The 18,067-nt window shown below is 44.2% G+C and overlaps 1 protein-coding gene across 1 annotated transcript in view; it reads left to right on the plus strand.

Moving 5' to 3' along the window:
* Positions 1–18,067, plus strand: part of IL31RA (interleukin 31 receptor A) — an 841,398-nt gene that overhangs the window by 579,870 nt on the left and 243,461 nt on the right. Inside the window, exon 12 of the mRNA XM_069627290.1 lies at positions 5,595–5,741. Within this exon, the coding sequence (XP_069483391.1) occupies positions 5,595–5,741 (147 nt within the window). The remainder of the gene's footprint in view (positions 1–5,594; positions 5,742–18,067) is intronic.

The raw sequence follows: 18,067 nt of genomic DNA on the forward strand, positions 1-18,067 counted from the left end.
GCATTGCATAACCCAAAGGGCATGACTTGATATTCGAATAAACCATATTTGGTACGGAAAGCAGTTTTCCATTCGTCTCCGCTTCTGACCCGGACCAGGTGGTACGCTCCCCGAAGATCCAATTTGGTGTAAATCTGAGCATCTTTTACCTGGTCCAGCATTTCTGGCAAGGGATAACAGTTCTTTACAGTGATCTGGTTTATTGCGCGGTAGTCAATACAGGTTCTTAAGTCCCCTTCTTTTTTCGGCACGAAGAACAAAGGACTGGCTGCAGGGGACTTCGATGGACGGATGAATCTGTTTGCAAGGTATTGGTCGAAGTAAGACTTCAGATGAAGATTTTCAGGTTCCGTAAGAGCATAGATTCTACCACAAGGGACTTGAGCACCAGGAACAAGGTTGATTTGACAGTCATAAGGCCTGTGCGGCGGCAGGGTGTTTGCTTGGTCCTTCTGGAATACATCCTGGAAATCACGGTATTCCTCTGGCAAGGTATGAGTTACACCCAGGGTTGATGATGTCGCTCCGGGAGTGGCAGAAATACTGAAAGTTGGTTTCTGTTTGTGATAATAACAGGCTGGAGAGCAGTCACTGGGGAAGGTTAATTTCCTGGGCCACCAGTCGATCAAAGGGTTGTGAGCGACTAACCATGGCATCCCTAGTATAAGCCGGAATTGAGGTGCCTTGATGAGATCGAACAAAATGAGTTCCCGATGCCCGTCCTGGCACAGCAAGGTTATCTCGGCTGTGCATTGGGTTACGGGTCCGGAAGCGATTTCTGTCCCATCTACCATAGTCACCTTGTCTGTAGTCGGCTTAGAACATAAGGGAAGCCCCATCTCTGCAGCCAGGTCTTGATCTATATAATTCCCGACTGCTCCGCTGTCGATGTATGCCTCAACGGCATGCATTCTTGACGACAGTTGGTTATTGATTAAGATCACTGGTATTGCAAAGTGTGAGGTCGGTGGCTCTTTCCTCTCACTCAACAATCTGACCTCTACGTTTGCCAAGCTGGGTAGTTTTCTGATTTAGATTCTTTCTCTTCATCTTTTTCCGTGGCCCCGACGATCTTCCTTGGAGGTTTCACCGGGCAGTCCTTCAGGAAATGCCCAGGTTTTCCGCAATACAGACATAACTGTTGTTGCCTTCTTTTATCTTGCTCTTGTTTTGTTAATGGAGGTTGCACCCCCCCAAGTTGCATGGGCTCCACAGTGCTTTCTTGTGCTCGGGTTACATTGTCTCTAGACCGAACTTACACAGCCCGAGGATCCATTTTGAAACAATCTGCTTTTCGGTCTTGCAACCGGTGGTCTAGTTGTACAACCAGATTTATGAACTCAGAACAGTCTCGAGGAGGATCAACTACTTGAGCTAGAACGTCTTTTAATTCGCCTCGTAAACCCCGATGAAACATCGTGGTTCTTTTGTTTTCAGGCCACCTAGCTTCGGCAACCAATCTGTTGAAAGTAGCAATGTACGTTAACAAGTCCTGATTCCCCTGTTGGAGGGAAAGGAGTTCATTGTCCACTGCTTGCTCTCGGGTATGGCGAGCAAAAAGTTTCTCCGTTTCCCTCTGAAATCCCCCAAAGTCATGTAATAAAGGATCATCATGGGTCACCAATGGTACAGACCAATCTGCTGCGCTACCGCTCAGGTATGATAAAACAAAGGCTACCCGAGCTTGGTCGTTTGGGAATGCTCCTGGCCTGCAAAGAAAGTGAAGGCGACACTGATTCATGAAAGCTGCTTATTTCCGTGGATCACCTGTAAACTGCTCCAGCGGTGCCAAAGGAACCGCTCCGGTGGTGCCAAAGGTTAATTTGTACCGGAGTAGAGGAAGTGTATGGCAGGGTAGGATTCTGCATCGTCGGGTTGCTTCCAAGCAGAGGTGTCTGTCCTGCTTGTGATTACAAGTATTGTCTGCTAATGTCTTCTGTGCGCTCCTTAGTCACTATTAAATCTCTTTGGAGAGCGTTAGTCTCTTGTCGGGCAGAATGAACCTTGACGCGCAGTTCTCCTATTAATTGGGCCAAATGGTCTAATTCCGAGGTCTCCATGGCGCCCAGGTGGATTGGTTTAGCAGGCTTTGCATTCTGTTACGCTCACCTGGTTGCACGGGGACGCCACCCAGCAGTTGGGACTCAGGTATCCTTCTCTGCGTTTCCCAGTTGTGACCAGCAGGAGGTTTCTGCCTGGAATACAGGTGGGCAATGTTCAAGACTGGGCAACTGGGGTAAACAGTCCCCCACCACCCTGTATACCCGCAGCCTCACTGGACCTCTCCTCACCTTGTTTTTAATGCAGGTGTGTTCTCCGTCCTGCCTTCTTGGCAGGGGCACGTTGTGCTTGGTGGGAGTTTGCGATCGAGTTACTTCACTGATGCCGGCACGCTTTGAGTCTTTCAGGTAGGTCTTATTGCTGTGCTATATTATTGTCTTTGCATGCCTTTTTGATTTAACTAATGTCTTTTCTCTTCCTTAGGTGCGCGGAAGTCCAATATGTGACATAGACTGAATTGGGTTTCGCCGGTAAGTAATGGCGTTTTTAGAGCGCCTCGATGCGGTGAGTAGGCGCTAAGCGCAGCGCTATGATGCCTCGCCTCTTGCTAACCTGTTGTCTTGTCTTTCCACAGGTCGCGGTGCTCACCCGGTGCATGGAATTCCTGAGGCGATGCTGGTCGAGGAGCGGCTTGCGAGGTAAGCTTTTCGGCACCGTTCATTAAATTGTAAAAATGTCTAATGCCGTGTTTCTTCCTTTTTTGCAGATCCGTCGGTTCGGGAGGAGCGCTGGTTCCAGGATGCGGATCTCAAAAGCCGTGGACAGCTAACGATGAAATTACAGGTAACCTGCTGCTGCTGCTAACAATGTCCTTTTTCTCCTTAACAGACGCTGTTCTTCCGAGGTTCGCGGGTGCAGCTGAACACAGTGAGCGTCATGTTGCAGAATTGCAAAGTAACGCGAAGCATGTTATCCCAGTCGGGTGTGGTTTAAATAGCTTCAAGAAAGCAGTCCAGGTAAAATAGTTCCTATGGTACCACACCCAAAAATACTATACCGCATAGCTTGGTTGCAAGGAGCCAAGCTATGTGGATGCCTCCATGTTGATTGACACTGAAATAAAGTAGTTCCCAATACAAGTCCTTTATCAAGTATGAGCCTGGCGCCAAAGGCGCCATGACTGGCCCCAAGAAGGCCTAGGCCAAGGATGCCTGGTTTTAGTGGAGACCCTTCCTGGCCCATGGGCTTGCCAGAGGGCCTTCTGGATGGGGGTTGTGACAATACCCAGGAAAGAAAGACACAGACACCAGTATAATAATAAAAGGCGTTATAAGAGTAGTGCGTTTTTTATTTATGTATGTGTTTTAGAAGAATCCATCCAGGCCACCGTGGGGCTGGATGGAATGTTAAAAGTAAAAGACAGAACAATAGAAAATAACTCTCCTGCCCAAGAATAGGCTGGGCAGGCAAGAGAAAGAATCCAGGAGGATTTGAAATAAAGACAGTTGAAAAGGACAGTTGAAGAGAGGGAGCGAAAAAGACTTACATGGGGGGGTTGCTGCCTCGAGCTGCCCCCGGATTCCTTAATCTGTTCAAAAGGGCCAGGCGGCGCAACAGGGATCCACCGCAGAGCCTGTGCAGGGGGGCCGAGCTGCTAGTCCAGGAGCAGCTCGACTGCCCCTGGGACATGGCGCCTGTTGGCCTGCCTGGGGGCCAGACCGGATGGGCCCTAGAGACATTGATTTCATGGCCCGGGCAGCATGGCGGTGGCTGCCCGGGCCCATGAAGAACAACCCGGCCAGGACCGCATATGGGGGGCGGCCTAGACCGGGCTGCCCAGCCTTGCCTCCAAAGGCCCGTCTCGTGGCCAGCGAGGCGGGCCGTTCATCAATTAAATCCTCCTGGGCTGCGTATGTTAGGAGCAGCCCGGGAGGGAATGCAGAGACACGCAACGGAAGCCCCGAGTTGGCAACCCGGGTGAAGAGGAGGCAGTGTGCAAATCCTGGGTCGCTCCGTTGAGCGGGCCGAGTGAAGAAAGCCCAGTGGAGTGGCCCGGGTGAAGACGCGGACAGCCCCTTGCGTTTCCACAATGCATTGCTGAGGGGACGGGCCAGGAGGAGGCCTGACGCTCTGCAATGAGTGCAACGCCGTCCCCATAGCAACAGGGACGCCACCGGCTTTGATAATAGTGCCTGGGCCGCAAAGTGATTTTGGTGGACCCTCAGCCAACAGGGCCCACCCATGAACTGAAAAAAGTCCACGGGTCTCGGCGGTGATGTCAGGTGGGCCCCCCAGCCAATGGGGCCCACCCAAAATTAATATATATACTGCGGGCCGTGTGGTGATGGAAGGTGGGCCACCCAGCCAATGGGGCCCACCCATTGACTTTAAAAAGGCTTCGGGTCACGGCAGTGATGTCGGGTGGGCCCTCCAGCCAACGGGGCTAACCCTAAATATTATATGAATACCACGGGTCACAGCGGTGAGTGTGGGCGTTCTCCAGGTGCATAGGGGACGCCCAGGACAATAAAAGAATGCAGGATGTGTGTTGGCCCCAATGGGTGGACGGGGCCAACCTGGAAGAAAAGGTGGGGGCCAGGCCTCACCCGTCATCTGTGGGGCAGGGCCCAGTTCAGCCAGTGTCATCAGGAGCAGCCCTGAACATTGGACAGACCTAAAGGTTCTGTGAAGGGGTGGCTGTCTGCAGCAGTCACCCCATTGTTATAAGTGTTTTATGTTGTGTATATGTTGTGAATCTCTGTATATATGTATGAGTAGTTATGTATATATGGGATTAATGTTATGTAGGGTAAATGTTAAGTAGGGGGAAATAGAGAGTTGGGGTGTTAAGGGAATGTTAAGTAGGATAACTGCTACGTAAGGATAGATAGGATATTATGTAGATGGCCATGGGTATTAATTCGGGGTAGAGGGGAGGCGACCCGGGTGGTAGCATAGGTTGGTGGCCTGCCCAAGGCCACCTTGCAAGATGAGAACATCCACAGAGGTCATCCTCTGGCCTCACTTTCCATGTGTGTGGTACCTGAGTTTAGGAAGGGGATTGTTTGCGGCAAGCCCATCCTTAGAGTCCAAGGAAGGGTGTGCTGACGTAGCTGTTCCCCGCTTAGATGGAGCTCACGCCGGGGGAATCCTAGGGTCTTATAAGGGTATGTTTAATAAAGAGGGACTCCATCTGGGGTTTCTGTAAAGATTCACTCTGGTGTCTGTCTCTGTTAATCATCAAGGAACTCAGGGTGTGGCCCATCTCCTGTATTAACCCTTCTATTTGCAGTTTGCTTAGCGCCCCACCAGAGCAGCTGGTCTGGAATAGTGGGGTGGTGTCAGTGGGTCAGTTCCTGCCCCAGAGTATTTATAATACTGTGCTCAACCAGACCAGGGGAAAAAAACAGGGCTACATATGGTAAGCTGATCATAATGATGTGCTTCAAGGATGTGTATTTTAAATATCAAGGTAGTACTGCTACTTTGATTTATATGCAATATGTGTAATTTGAAAGGCGAACAAATGCAATTGCAGTACATTATATAATTAACAGACATGTTGCTATGCACGCTAATTTGTCTTTTCACAGCTCCAGAATATGGTCCCTCAGTTAAGACTGAAAACTTGGGAAAGCATGAGGTTAGCTTAAAATGGGAATCTCTTCCAAAGGATAAAAGACGTGGCTTTATTACCAACTATACTATACTCTACACCGCTAACGGTGGAAGCACAATGAGTAAGTATTCTTTAATTTACATCAAAATGTCTTTGTTATCTGGGTGAGTAAGAAAAGGGCTGAAGATGAGGCAGAATGTAAAGATCGATATTATTCCTTTGAGGCTATTGACATTTCAGAGCTCCTGAAAACTAGATGTTTGCCATGAATTTTAACAAAGACCATCATGTTGGATGTCCATCTTTTATATCTTTGTCCATGGGCATAGTCACTATTTGTGTGTTCTTTGTTGCAAAATATAACACTTAAGACTCTGGACTGGATAAAGTGGCCTTTACCAGTGGGCCATTGTTCACTTTACTCGCCTTAATCTGCATGGTTTCCATTGACATATCCACTGCAGTGGCATCACTGCACGCAGATCTGGCAGTTTCCTCTGCCTTCACTGGATCTCTTTAGACCTGGGGGAAGCAGAGGAAGCCATCACCTAAGTTGCACAGTCTGTGCACCCCTTATCAGTGTGGGAGGCTTCTGGGTTGTCAAAGCTGCAGTTCTTGAACTGACAAAGGCTGGACCTGCCCTTATACTTGTTGAAGCTGCACTCGGAGGGTGAGTGGTGGTGGAGGTGGGAAAGTCAGGTAAGTGGCAGAGTACACCAGGTCTATTCTGCTTCATTGGAGGGTGGGGAAGGAGCATGCCTGAAACCGACAGAGGTAGGGGAGGATGACCGGACATTAGGTACTTCATGTTTGGATTTGGGGAATGGAGATTTTGGGTTATGGATTTAGAATTCTTAATGAAGGGTTTTACCGCAAAGGGCTGTGATATTTCAACCACTTTGTAATAGAAACCTAATGGGTAACAAACCAGATATTTGGGTTATTTTTTTATCAGCATTTTCGTAAAGAAATTGGAGCTACAATCTTAGTTCCCAATAGCTAGGGAGGTGCCACCATTTTCCCAATTTTTATGAAATATCGGGAGCTGCGACTGAATTATTGACCCATTTCATTATTAGATTGCTTGGTAAATGTCTATTCTAAATAAATGTTAACAAGATTTGAAGAATGGGTCGAAAGGTAACGTATTCTGTCAGAAGCCCCAGTGGGCTTTAGACGAGGTGTTTTGCATGCTATCCAATCTCTTTATGATGGTAAGTTTGCAGTAGTTCGCTGGGGCACTAGAGAGTGCACTAGCAGGATTGAGGGCGTGAGGGAAGGTTGTGTCTTGGCACCCTTGTTGTTTCTCATATATACTAATGTTATAACGCTAGCCTTTAACAATTTGAACTTTCTGGGTGGTGTGAAGTGGGGCATTCTGTTAGGCCTGCAGGCCAACTGAATTTGTTCAAAGAATTATGCATAAATAAGGGTTTAACATTTCAATATCTCGAAGACTAAAAGAGTGTTCTGCTTAGGAAATCACTGCCAATATGGGCTTACTCAAATTTTCCCTGAATGGCCTTGGTCTGTAATGCATTGACTCAATTGATTATTTAGGCTTACGTCTGAGCAAAGGCCTAAACTGGCAGCAGTGCACTGAGAAGAGCAGTGTTACATTGGGGAAAAGATGGAGCGGGCTGTGGTGAATATTACAGCACGTTTTGGTGGTAAATCCATTTTCCAAGGCTCCCTCTTGGTTTCAGTACCACTTCCATTCAAATGCTTTCTTAGGGCTCGATGCCCTTCTGTGACAACAATCAAGTTCAAGGATGCTCTTAGTAATTATATGCATTAGCATTAGCGAAGGGCTGTTTGGCTGTCTACTCTGTTCCCTGTTGCGCTCTGCACTACATCTCATTGAAGAGCTTGGCGATTTACCAAGGATTGGCCACAACCATTTTAACACAATGCCTGTATCAGCCGGGAGCATGCGCATTAACGAAGGGCTGGAAAGGGCTGTTTGGCTCTCTACTCTGTTCCCTGTTGTTGCGCTCTGTTCTACGTCTCATTGAAGAACTTGGCGGTATGCACAGTACTTAACGGATCATAAGACTCTTACAAGGAACTTTGCTGCCCTCAAAAACTGCGAACAGTCCTTTGGTGAACATTATATTAACGTACATATTTACCGAGGATTGGCCACGCCCATTTCTCCACAATCCCTATATCAGCCGGGAACGTGCGCATTAGCAAAGGGCTGTTTGGGTTGAGTGGGCTGTGGCTAATGTACGTTCATTTGCAGGTACGCCCTAAACCTACTGTCTTTTTATAGATGATGACAGTGTGTTGTCCTAGTTGGCTACTCGATTCAATATTAAGAAAATAATGTTATATTGTTTAATGTTCACTGTCTATATTTAATTCATAGTTGCTGTTTTTCCTGAATTATTTACGTTTATGCCGTCAAGCATCCGTCATGCTCCATATTCCTTAAAGACAGACACGCCTTGTAAGGTGGACACCTTGAAGTTGGTAGAACGGCTGAAGCGTACGCCACTAACATCTGATTCTGTCCTTGATCATAACAAGTAAAGTGTTCCCTTCTTTCGTGCCCATACACAATTCATATCGTCCGATATACGCTCATTTTATCAGACGGAAATCTCTAAACCTCTGCACTCTAATTCCAGTCCTGCGTTGCCGGCAATGTCGACAACTTGTGAATCGCATGCTCAAACATCCCCTTTCTCACTTGATGACTATTAAAACACACTTGTCTTTGTGTGCCACTTCTCCACTCAGAATTTGAGTGACTCAACTATGGCCTTAATGCCCGTAAATTTGACGACATCTCAGCTGGTGACCGTTTCAACAGACTCAATGATTTGTCTAAATGACGCCACTGAAATTCAAACTCGAGCAAATTCGGCCACTGCTCTTGTTCATGCAGAGCCTGTTGCTTCTGCTTTTACGGATGATCTCATTATTGTTTATTCTCCAACTAAGAGCAATGGTGGAACTGAAGCCGGTCCCAGCTGTGGAGTCCCTTGCTTGGGAGCTAGTCCTGATGCAAACACTGATGCTTTTGTGCCTGCGGTTTTGCCTCTGAATCCTATTCCTGTGTTAAGTTCTAGCAACCCGCAAATGGTAGAACACACTTCACCATTGTCTCAATCCCCTATTATGTTTAGAACAGTGTCTCATAATTCTTCTGCTCTGTCTGTTTCATTTTCTCAACTGCCTGTGCGGAAACCATTGAGTTTTCAGGATATGCATTCACCTTCCTGCCTCCCTGTTGCCTCGATCAGTGAATCTTTGCTTCAACTCACTTTAATGTCTATGAACTTAGCCTTAAAGAGCCTTATTCAGTCATTTGAATCAATGGACTTAAAAATTAATAGACAAACAGATCTCTTACAACAAATAATGCAAGTGCAAAGCATGCAAGCCTCTTGTGTTATAAATACCAAAAAGTGAACCGTATCTCATGAATCTGAGTTGGAAGCATTGCCACCAGTTCTTTTCAACAACGATGCTGTTACCTGTTTAACAAATACACGTGTCAATACTGAAAATTGTTCGACTAGTCCAAAAGCAACTGTGACTAAGGTACGAATTAAGAAAAAAGTGCATTCCTCCTTGCAAAACAACAAAGCTCCTCTGATATCTCTGAAGCCGCAATTGTCGAAAAACAGCTAGCGGGCGATTTAGTAGAAGATTATAGACAGAAAGTTAATGAAAATAAAGGCATTTTTACCATCTTTTCTAAAACCGCGAAAAATCTTTGTTCCAAACAATCTCAACAGAATCAACCAAAAAAATCTAAAAATACTAAAACAACATCATTGCACAATCAAGCTGCTTCAAAACTATTTATAAAAATCTATCAAAGTTGAAAACTCGCCTTACAAATGCCAGCGCGGCGATTACAAAAAAATACATAAACATTACAAGGTCAAAAGAAGTTTAAAAAAAATACAAGGCAAAGGCAGTATGCACACCCAAGAGCCCTTGGATGATCTAATTAATGAAATAAAAAAACAGAATGTCAAACCTCTGGGTCCAATTGATGGACATTCCAATATGTTGATCACTGAACAAGCCATAAATATTCATGAGGAGCGTTCAGTGGCCAGATTTCGCACTCTCGAGCAAAGAAGGTCTGAAATTGAGAAATCAGTCCACCAATACTTCCAAAATGCTGCACAAGCTGGAAATTTGCTTAATATTCCGCAGCCAAGGATAACTCCGTCTTTTAGCCCAGTTTTATCACAGGTGTGTCCAATCCAGCATCAGGGAAAAAACACCAATATGATTGAATCAGCGCCCGGTGCTAAAAAAGTAAGTAGTGTACACAAAGCTAGCACTTCTTTTCATACTCTATTGATCAGTTGCAGACCTTATCCATTCCCTGACAATGACCTCAATAAAACCTGCATATTGAACATCTTCAGGGATGTGAATGTTTTGGAAGATCTTCTGTCTTCTGACGTAGATCAAGTTGAGTTCATTCATGACTCTAACCTAACTGTTGCCAGGTTATGTATTAAATATGGCATCATGTTAAACACTATATGGATGGCAAGACAGACTCTTTTTTTTTAATTCTTGGTTTAACTGTTTGTTACAGTTTTTACAAGATTCGCATCATCTTTAAATATCTGCCCTTGCTTCTTATCTTTAAAACCTCATTGATCGGGGTCCTTGTTTTTCAGGTTTGTTCTTATTCCCGTGAGTTCGCGATCAATGTATCAAGATGTAGACTATTGAAAAAGTGTACCACTGCAATGACCCCTTTTGTTGTTTTACCACACATCAAGTGGTCCCACCAGTGTTGCTCTTCTAAAATCAATGCATTTTTGAACAAGTGGCCCATGTGTGTTTCTCTGTTTTGTGTTGTTCCTTTGCATGTTAAAAGTAAATGTCTTAGGGTTTCCACGTTTTCCTCGATTTTACCGAAGCGACATTTGTTGTTAGTTGATCTTCCTCGGATTGCCAGTATCTCGTTGGTTTTCAAGAGATTTAAACGGATTCTTAGGAAAGTTGTTTGTGTTCCTTTATCCGGAAATTTGTTCAAGTAGTCGGTTATCTCGTTGACTTTTTGTGAGTTCCGTGGAAGATGTTGGGTGAGTTTGTTTTTCGCTGCGCCCTCTAAGGTTTGGATCCAATCCCAGATTTTTAGTATCGATTTTGTTTTGTTTGGATTTTCTTCTGGTTCACTTTCTGAGCTTCCTATTTCTGTGAGGTCGTTATTTTTCTTTTTTACCCATGCTGTCAGCATCTTGTTTCATTTATTTTCCATTTCCTCTCTAATTACTTCGAAAGTTAAAGATTTTGATTTTCCGGTACAGCATCAAGCCATTTAGTGTGACTGTCGCTTTCAGGAAGACCAGCGTAAGTTCTCTTCTTATTGACGTGATTGGTGTTGATTGCGGTAGGTTTAATGTTCTTTTCCAAAGGAAACCTTCCAATCTTGACCAGATGCTATCTGGTATCTCGGGCATTGCTTCTGTGCCATATATAATGGCCGGAATTGCTTGCGACTTGTAAAAGTTGATTGTCGCTTGTATCGAGAACCTGCCATATTTTCTGTCCACTTTCTTGGTTTGTGCCGTCACCAGTTTTGTTTTCGCCCAAAGTGTTTCCTGCATTTGAGTTTCTTGTCTGCTGCAGTTGATGGTCACTCCTAAGTATGTAAAAGAAGTGACTTTTTCCACCTTTTGTCCCGCAATTGACCATCTTGCGCTTTCCTTTGGTTTGTGATGTTTTTCCAAGATTAAGATTTTCGTTTTTGGATGTTAATTTCCAGATCGTTTTCCTTTACGTATACCTGTAGCCCATCTAGTCGACGTTGTAGACCTATTACCGTGTGGTCGAGTAATATTATATCGTCTACATACAATAGGCAACTGATTTTGTTGTTTCCTAGTTGTGGAGGGAAAATCGTTAAGTTGGTCTCATAGTGCCCAATGTCGCCCGTATAGGCGTTGTACAGTGCAGGTGCCAATGGGCAACCCTGCCTGACTCCTCTTGCAGTTTCGATTTCTTTTGATAGCTGGCCCGTGCCACTGAGACGCACTCGCATAGTGGTCTCTGAGTAAAGACTTTTGATTGGGGCGAGAATTGTGTTTGGACAGTTCCATTGCTATTGTGCGGAGAGTACGCTGCAGAACTGAACGTTTTTACTTTGCCAGCACGTATTTAACTATTACAGCATTGCGGGCTGCACGGAGCTCTTGCTGTCCTTGTGCCTTATTGGCCGTGAGTGCACTTCCTGGAGGAGGCGGTCCTTGCAGGGAACATGTGACTGATCACGTGACTGGCTTCCTGCTTAAACTGCCGGCCCGAACGCTCGAGCGGTGGAATTGGTATTGTGTGGAGAGTACGCTGCAGAACTGAAAGTTTTTACTTTGCCAGCACGCATTTAACTATTACAGCATTGCGAGCTGCCCGGAGCTCTTGCTGTCCTTGTGCCTTATTGGCCGCGAGTGCGCTTCCTGGAGGAGGCGGACCTTGCAGGGAACATGTGACTGATCACGTGACCGGCTTCCTGCTTAAATTGCCGGCCCGAACACCCTTGCGGCGGAGACAAGGACGCAGCACTTACAGTACTGTTTGTCTGCTGTTTGGCTCCAGGATACGGAGAAGGCCCTGTGTGAAATCTCAGTACAACGGAAAGTTTTTATCTTACTACATTTCTGCTAGCTTGGTGCTTTGTTCATTTAGTAGGACACTGGGTGACTGTGGAGAAGTTATCCTTGAGCCTAGATTTCGTCCGACATTCACTGTTATCTAAGCTTCAGACTTCAATAGCTATTATCGGGGACCTTTAATGTTTACCTAAACTCTTAATAGAGGATTTACGTGTTGGCTAATTGCCGTATTTAGTTGGACACTGGGGAGGAGAGACGGACTAAGGCTGCTCCTCAAGCCATCGGGCGTTCCCAAGGCATTACAATTATAATATAAATATTTTAAAATTTGTTAGTGATTCTGAAATTTGCCGAATGTCTTATATATTTTAATCATATTGTTCTCTTTCTCAGATCTTATTTTCTCCTTTGATTTTTATGTAAGTGGGGTTAGTTTTTTTACCCCGTAGATATCCACTGTATCCTATTATTTTATATTGGTGTATCTTTTTAACAGCTACCCCTTTATTATTGGGTTGTGTTTTATTCTTTGGAAACGTGTTTTTCCCCATTTATATTCTAGAGGCTGCGATTTGTACTCTCCTCTCTCTTTTTACTTTAAGGAAGTGTTTCCGTACAATCAATTTATTAGATAATGCCTGCACTTAGAAGCGGGTTTGAAACTCCTGAGAGTCAAGAGTATAAGGTAGTAGAAGTTCAATTGGGCTCTCCAATAGATTGTGAGGTGCCTATTAATATAGATCATATGGAAAATAAGGTTGCCTCTACTATATCTGCTTAAATTAATGGCGAGGGGGGGGCCAAAACACACATCTGAGGTGAACGTGGAGGGTCCACCCATCGCCAATTTAACAGCTTTGGAGGTTCAAGTGCCTATTGGGGGAAACTTAGATATATTAGATACAGAGGCATCTGGGGTTCAGAGAGTTATGATGGATTGTAGACAGGAATTTACAGATGAAGAATGTCTACAACAAAGTCTACTGGGTACTAAAAGGGTGATTCGTTTTCATGCATCTACTCCACTTCAGAAGGTTGTGCTAAGTGGAAAAATGAAATCTAGGGTAATTCATGGCTCGGATGTATTCAGGCAGAACTTGATAGGAAATACTAAGGGTAAATACCCGTTTGGTACTAATTATTCCACTCATATTTCGCCAGCAGTGTTCATTTTTGGGAAAGGTGAACAGGATAAGATACAATGGGCCTCATTACAACTCAGGCGTTAAGGGTTAACGCCACCGTTAACCCTTAACGCCTGATTCTGATTTTAACGCCTGCTTTTAGCAGGCGTTAAAATCCATGGCGCTAACCTGCCATGGTGCTAATTACACCGCCGTAATTTACGGCGGCGTAATTAGCGCCTTCCCCACTCCCATTATGCCCTATGGGGCAAAAATGGGAATGGGGAAGGGAAAATGGGAAATGGGGATTCACCGCCCCACTCACCTTGGAATGGGGCGGTAAATCCGCCATCCACCATGGTGTAAAGGGAGTTTACACCATGGTGGTAAAGTTGGTGCACTTAGCACCAAGGTTGTAATGAGGCCCAATGTGCCACTACCCCTATCCAGTCGAAGTATGTTAGTTGTGGAGAACAATTTAATGGGACCCCTATTCCTCCAAAATATAATTTTAATCAACCTATCAGGGGGGTTGATTTGGACGATTCTTTTTTGCTTATGGCAGGTGCTACGGGTGATTTGCTTAAAGAAATTATTGATTTAGAGATGCCGACAGGGAGATTTCTATCTAAGGGTAAGGGTGTGAGGAGCCTATCTGAGGGGGCACCGAGCGGTGCACTCTCAGAAACTAGAGATATTACTATGTTGGGGAAAAAACAAGAGGGTAAACAACAAACCCACACCAGTCCACCATTAGAGGCTCCCAAGATTCTTATACATAGGAAGATAGCCACTACTCAAACGGATGGGGAAGGGTGTAATCTACCTAAAACAGTTAATAGTGCCACTGAACCCAATCAAACTATGCTGGAAAGCTGTACTGTGGGGAAGGACAAAAACTCCCGTTTGGGTAGGGAGGATAGAGGAGATTTTCTTCTACCCCTCCTATCTAACTTCCATATCAGTTTGAATTTGGCTTTGAAAACCATGGGTGAGTCCCAAGAGATGCTCTGTGGCTCTATGGTAGGCCAACAAGCCGCCTTTAATCAATTAGTTACTCGTTTGGCATTTCTGGAGGGCCTTGTGGAGGGCAAGACCTATAAGGACCGTAATATTAAAGAACAGAATCTATTGGATAAATATAGAGAGGAACAGGATATTAGACTAACAACTATGGATGCAAAAATTACCACTTTGTTGGAAATTGCGCTTTCAGGGGATTGCCATACCTCTTCAAATAGAGAGATAGCGAATCAAGATTACCATACCCAAGGAGGTAAAAAAATCACACACTAAGAGACATGGAAATGAAATGAGTTGTCCAGACAGTCCTTCGGTTCTTTTGGATACCATGGCAAGAGAAAAAGAGGGACACACTCAAGAACAGGTTATAGAAAACTCTAGTGCCCAGGAGCTTGAAAGGGAAATATTTAATGAGGGGGAATGTTTGAATATTAGCAGTGAGGACGCAATAATCATCCAACAAACTCCACCTAAAAAGGGGCAAAAATGTAAACAAAAGACAAAACATATGGAGAAAAAATTAGTAGACCCAGTATTGGAAATGGGTAGAATGGCAGAGCCCGACGAGGTATGCACGGTTAATATTTCTAACTATAACATTAATGAGATACCCCAATATCCGGTCCATAGATGTAAAAAAAGAAAAAAACAAGTCAGGATGCTTAAAAAAAACAAAAATATGCCTAATACTAAAATTAAAGGCAGAAACTCCAATCTTAAGGCTATTAGGAATATTCTTGTTCAGGAAGAGCCTGACGATAGTGGGGTAGCCAAGGGCCCTAACAGGGAAGAGGGGCAGGCGCGGGGTGAGGTTATTAACAAAGGCTCTTTAGCTAGGGGAGAAAAAAACATCAATCCTAACATCGAAGAGGGCAATCTAGTGAGAATTGGGCAAGATTGCCCACAAACTAAACAAACCAAGATGACAGCCTTTGGAAAAATAACTAGCACTAAACATGCCAGAACATCGATAGGCACGCAACAAATCAATGTTCTCCCAATTGCCCAAGTAACGGCCCCGGTAGCATATTCCAACAATTCCGTTTTTAATGGGCCGATTGCCATGATTGAGAGTGGGAGCAGTTCTACTCTTAATAATATGGAGGACAACCCCCTAGACACAGATTCCCAAAATCCAAGACTCCCAAGGTAATGCATTGGCAAAACCTTTTGTGGATAACACAAAGACGCAATCTATTTCGGGACAGCCCATTTCAAAGATCCATACAGGGAACATTTCGGGCTGGATTAATAATAATAAAACAGACTCTCAGGCTAGTTTAAATAGAATGCATCTTTTAAATTTGTTCAAAAAGATTCCTCTATTGCGGGCTATAACAACCGATGATATAGACGCTATTTCTTTACCTAATCATAATAATCATCGAATGGTAAATTGCTTTCATTCGGTGATGGTGGCAGATATGGTGCGTGCCCAGGAAAAAAATCTTAATTCTTTGGGTTATGGTCTTTCTACCTTAGTGGATGATAAAGAGGCTGATAATTTCCTTCAATATAAGGAACCGATTAATATTCCACCAGAACAAATTGTACAATTGGTAATAAAAAATTAGAACATTTTGACCCCGCGTTGGCTCTAATTTCCAGCCTTTTTAAAAGTGGTCATATTGGACATGGTTGCAACCAATGCTTAACACTTTAGAGACCCTTAGAGAAGGTAATGGGTGTTCCTAACAGGTTTAATATCGACGTTATTTCCTGGAACTCATGCGGGGGAGTACATTTGAATACATTTATGAGTAAAGGTGAAACGTATACATGCCCCCGTATTTATTTTTTCCAGGAAACTATGATGCTGTTCAACACGTACATAGAAGGTTTCTACACCTTTTCCTCATTAGCATCGAGAGGGATAGCTGGGCGGCCTAGTGGTGGTTTGATTATTGCTGTTGATCGCAATTTGGGGTTTCATGGTAATGTTATTTTTACGAGTGATTGGCTTCTGGGTATTGTTTTATCGTCGGAGAATAATGCAGATCCTGTTGAATTTATACTGGAATCCACTAAAGGTGACTTTGGATATAGTGGAGGAGTCTCTTGGAGAAATTCTGGGTGGATAGTTTGAGAAGGGGTTTGGAAATTGCATTATCATGGGAGGTGATTTTAACTCTGCCTGTGCTGAGGGTTCTATGCTAAATGAAAGAGGGGTTACCCCAAAATTGCTCCACCCTAATCTTAAGAGAGGTATATGGTGGGACAAGTTCCTTGAACATTGGGATCTGGGGCTTTTAAGTCATGCCTCGGATTGGAACCTACCCAAATATACCTGGAAAAGGGGAAGTAATAGTTCCAGAATTGATTTTTTCTATGTATCCAATAGCTGGAAACAAGCGTGTGGATAATTGACACTCATGGAGGTAGAGTTAGGTGATCATATCCCTCTACCCTTCTCCTTATCACTTCCAGGTTGTGGGATCTACATTAATCCTGTGTTTATGGGCTTAGAGGCCTCTAATAATGGGAGAAGGGTTGTATGGAACAAGAAAACGATGATGAAATTGAATACCTTGGTCGTGGAGAACCTGACCCTAGCGTTGCATCGAATTAGTAGGGAAGAGAATCTCCCATTGGGGGGTCATATTAGAATAATAATAAATTGTCATGTGCATATAAAATCAGTAGGACAGGTGATATGGAGGTGTGGAAACGCAGGGGGAGGGTTGGCGACTCCAGAATCCAAAGTTCCAAGCGTATTAAATATAGGGATTTAAGGATTCTGAAGAAATTACCCATCTCCTTTGCTGAATTGCAGCTTAGGAAGAAAGAAATTATCCTGAAACATAGAAATTTGATTAAATCCCTGAAAATGGATCAGTATCTTGTAGCCCACCAACAGATGATGGACAATGTTTGTAAGGGCAGAGATGTTAAATTCTGGGCTACTGTCAATAATACGCTCATGCTGGTAAAAGATAGACTTGATTGCCCTATCCAAGCAGAGGCTTGGTACTCTTATTACAAGAAAAAGTTTGCTTTGCCTCCTGCTTTTTCTAAAGAACAGGATATAGATCTAGGTCCTCCAGTGGTGAGTGAGTGCGCTTGGGATATTGAGGATATCATATGGGCGATTAATAAACTTAAACCATCTAGAGCCCTGGGCCCAGAGGGCATTCCGCCTTTTGTTTTAAAGGCGGATCCTGAAATGTGGGCCGAATTGCTTAAACCAATATTTGATGATATTTTTCAAAATCATATCATCCCTAAACCTTGGACTCAAAGTATTATTGTACCCATATTTAAAAAAAGGTGATGCTCACTGTAAAGACTGGTAGGGGATGTCTGTACTTCCGCTCTCTATATGGTAGAGGAGAGGCACAGAGGACCCCAGCCAAGATTCTCTATTTGGTAGCAATGGACGAGCAATCAAGGCCTAGCTTCTCAGGAGGTGATGGAGGCTGGTTCTTAAGTACAGTGTAGTCCCCGAACCCCCACAAAGGAATGTCCACACACTGTATTACTGAAAACACAGTCTTTATATAATTAATATTCAAAGGTATGTACACGATCACAATAACGCACTTTGTACTCGGAAGTCAACAATGATAAATATATACAATTCTAAAGTGGTACCACCAATGTTCTCAAATCTCATTAAAGTGCATCAACTGTACGGTTAAAATGTCACACAGATCAATAACGAGGAAACCAGCAATAGAGATAGGCAGGAACGTAAGATGGTTGAA

This window comes from Ambystoma mexicanum, chromosome 6p (genome assembly GCF_040938575.1).
Source record: "Ambystoma mexicanum isolate Mex_15411 chromosome 6p, UKY_AmexF1_1, whole genome shotgun sequence".
In the NCBI taxonomy this organism is placed as follows: Eukaryota; Metazoa; Chordata; class Amphibia; order Caudata; family Ambystomatidae; genus Ambystoma; species Ambystoma mexicanum.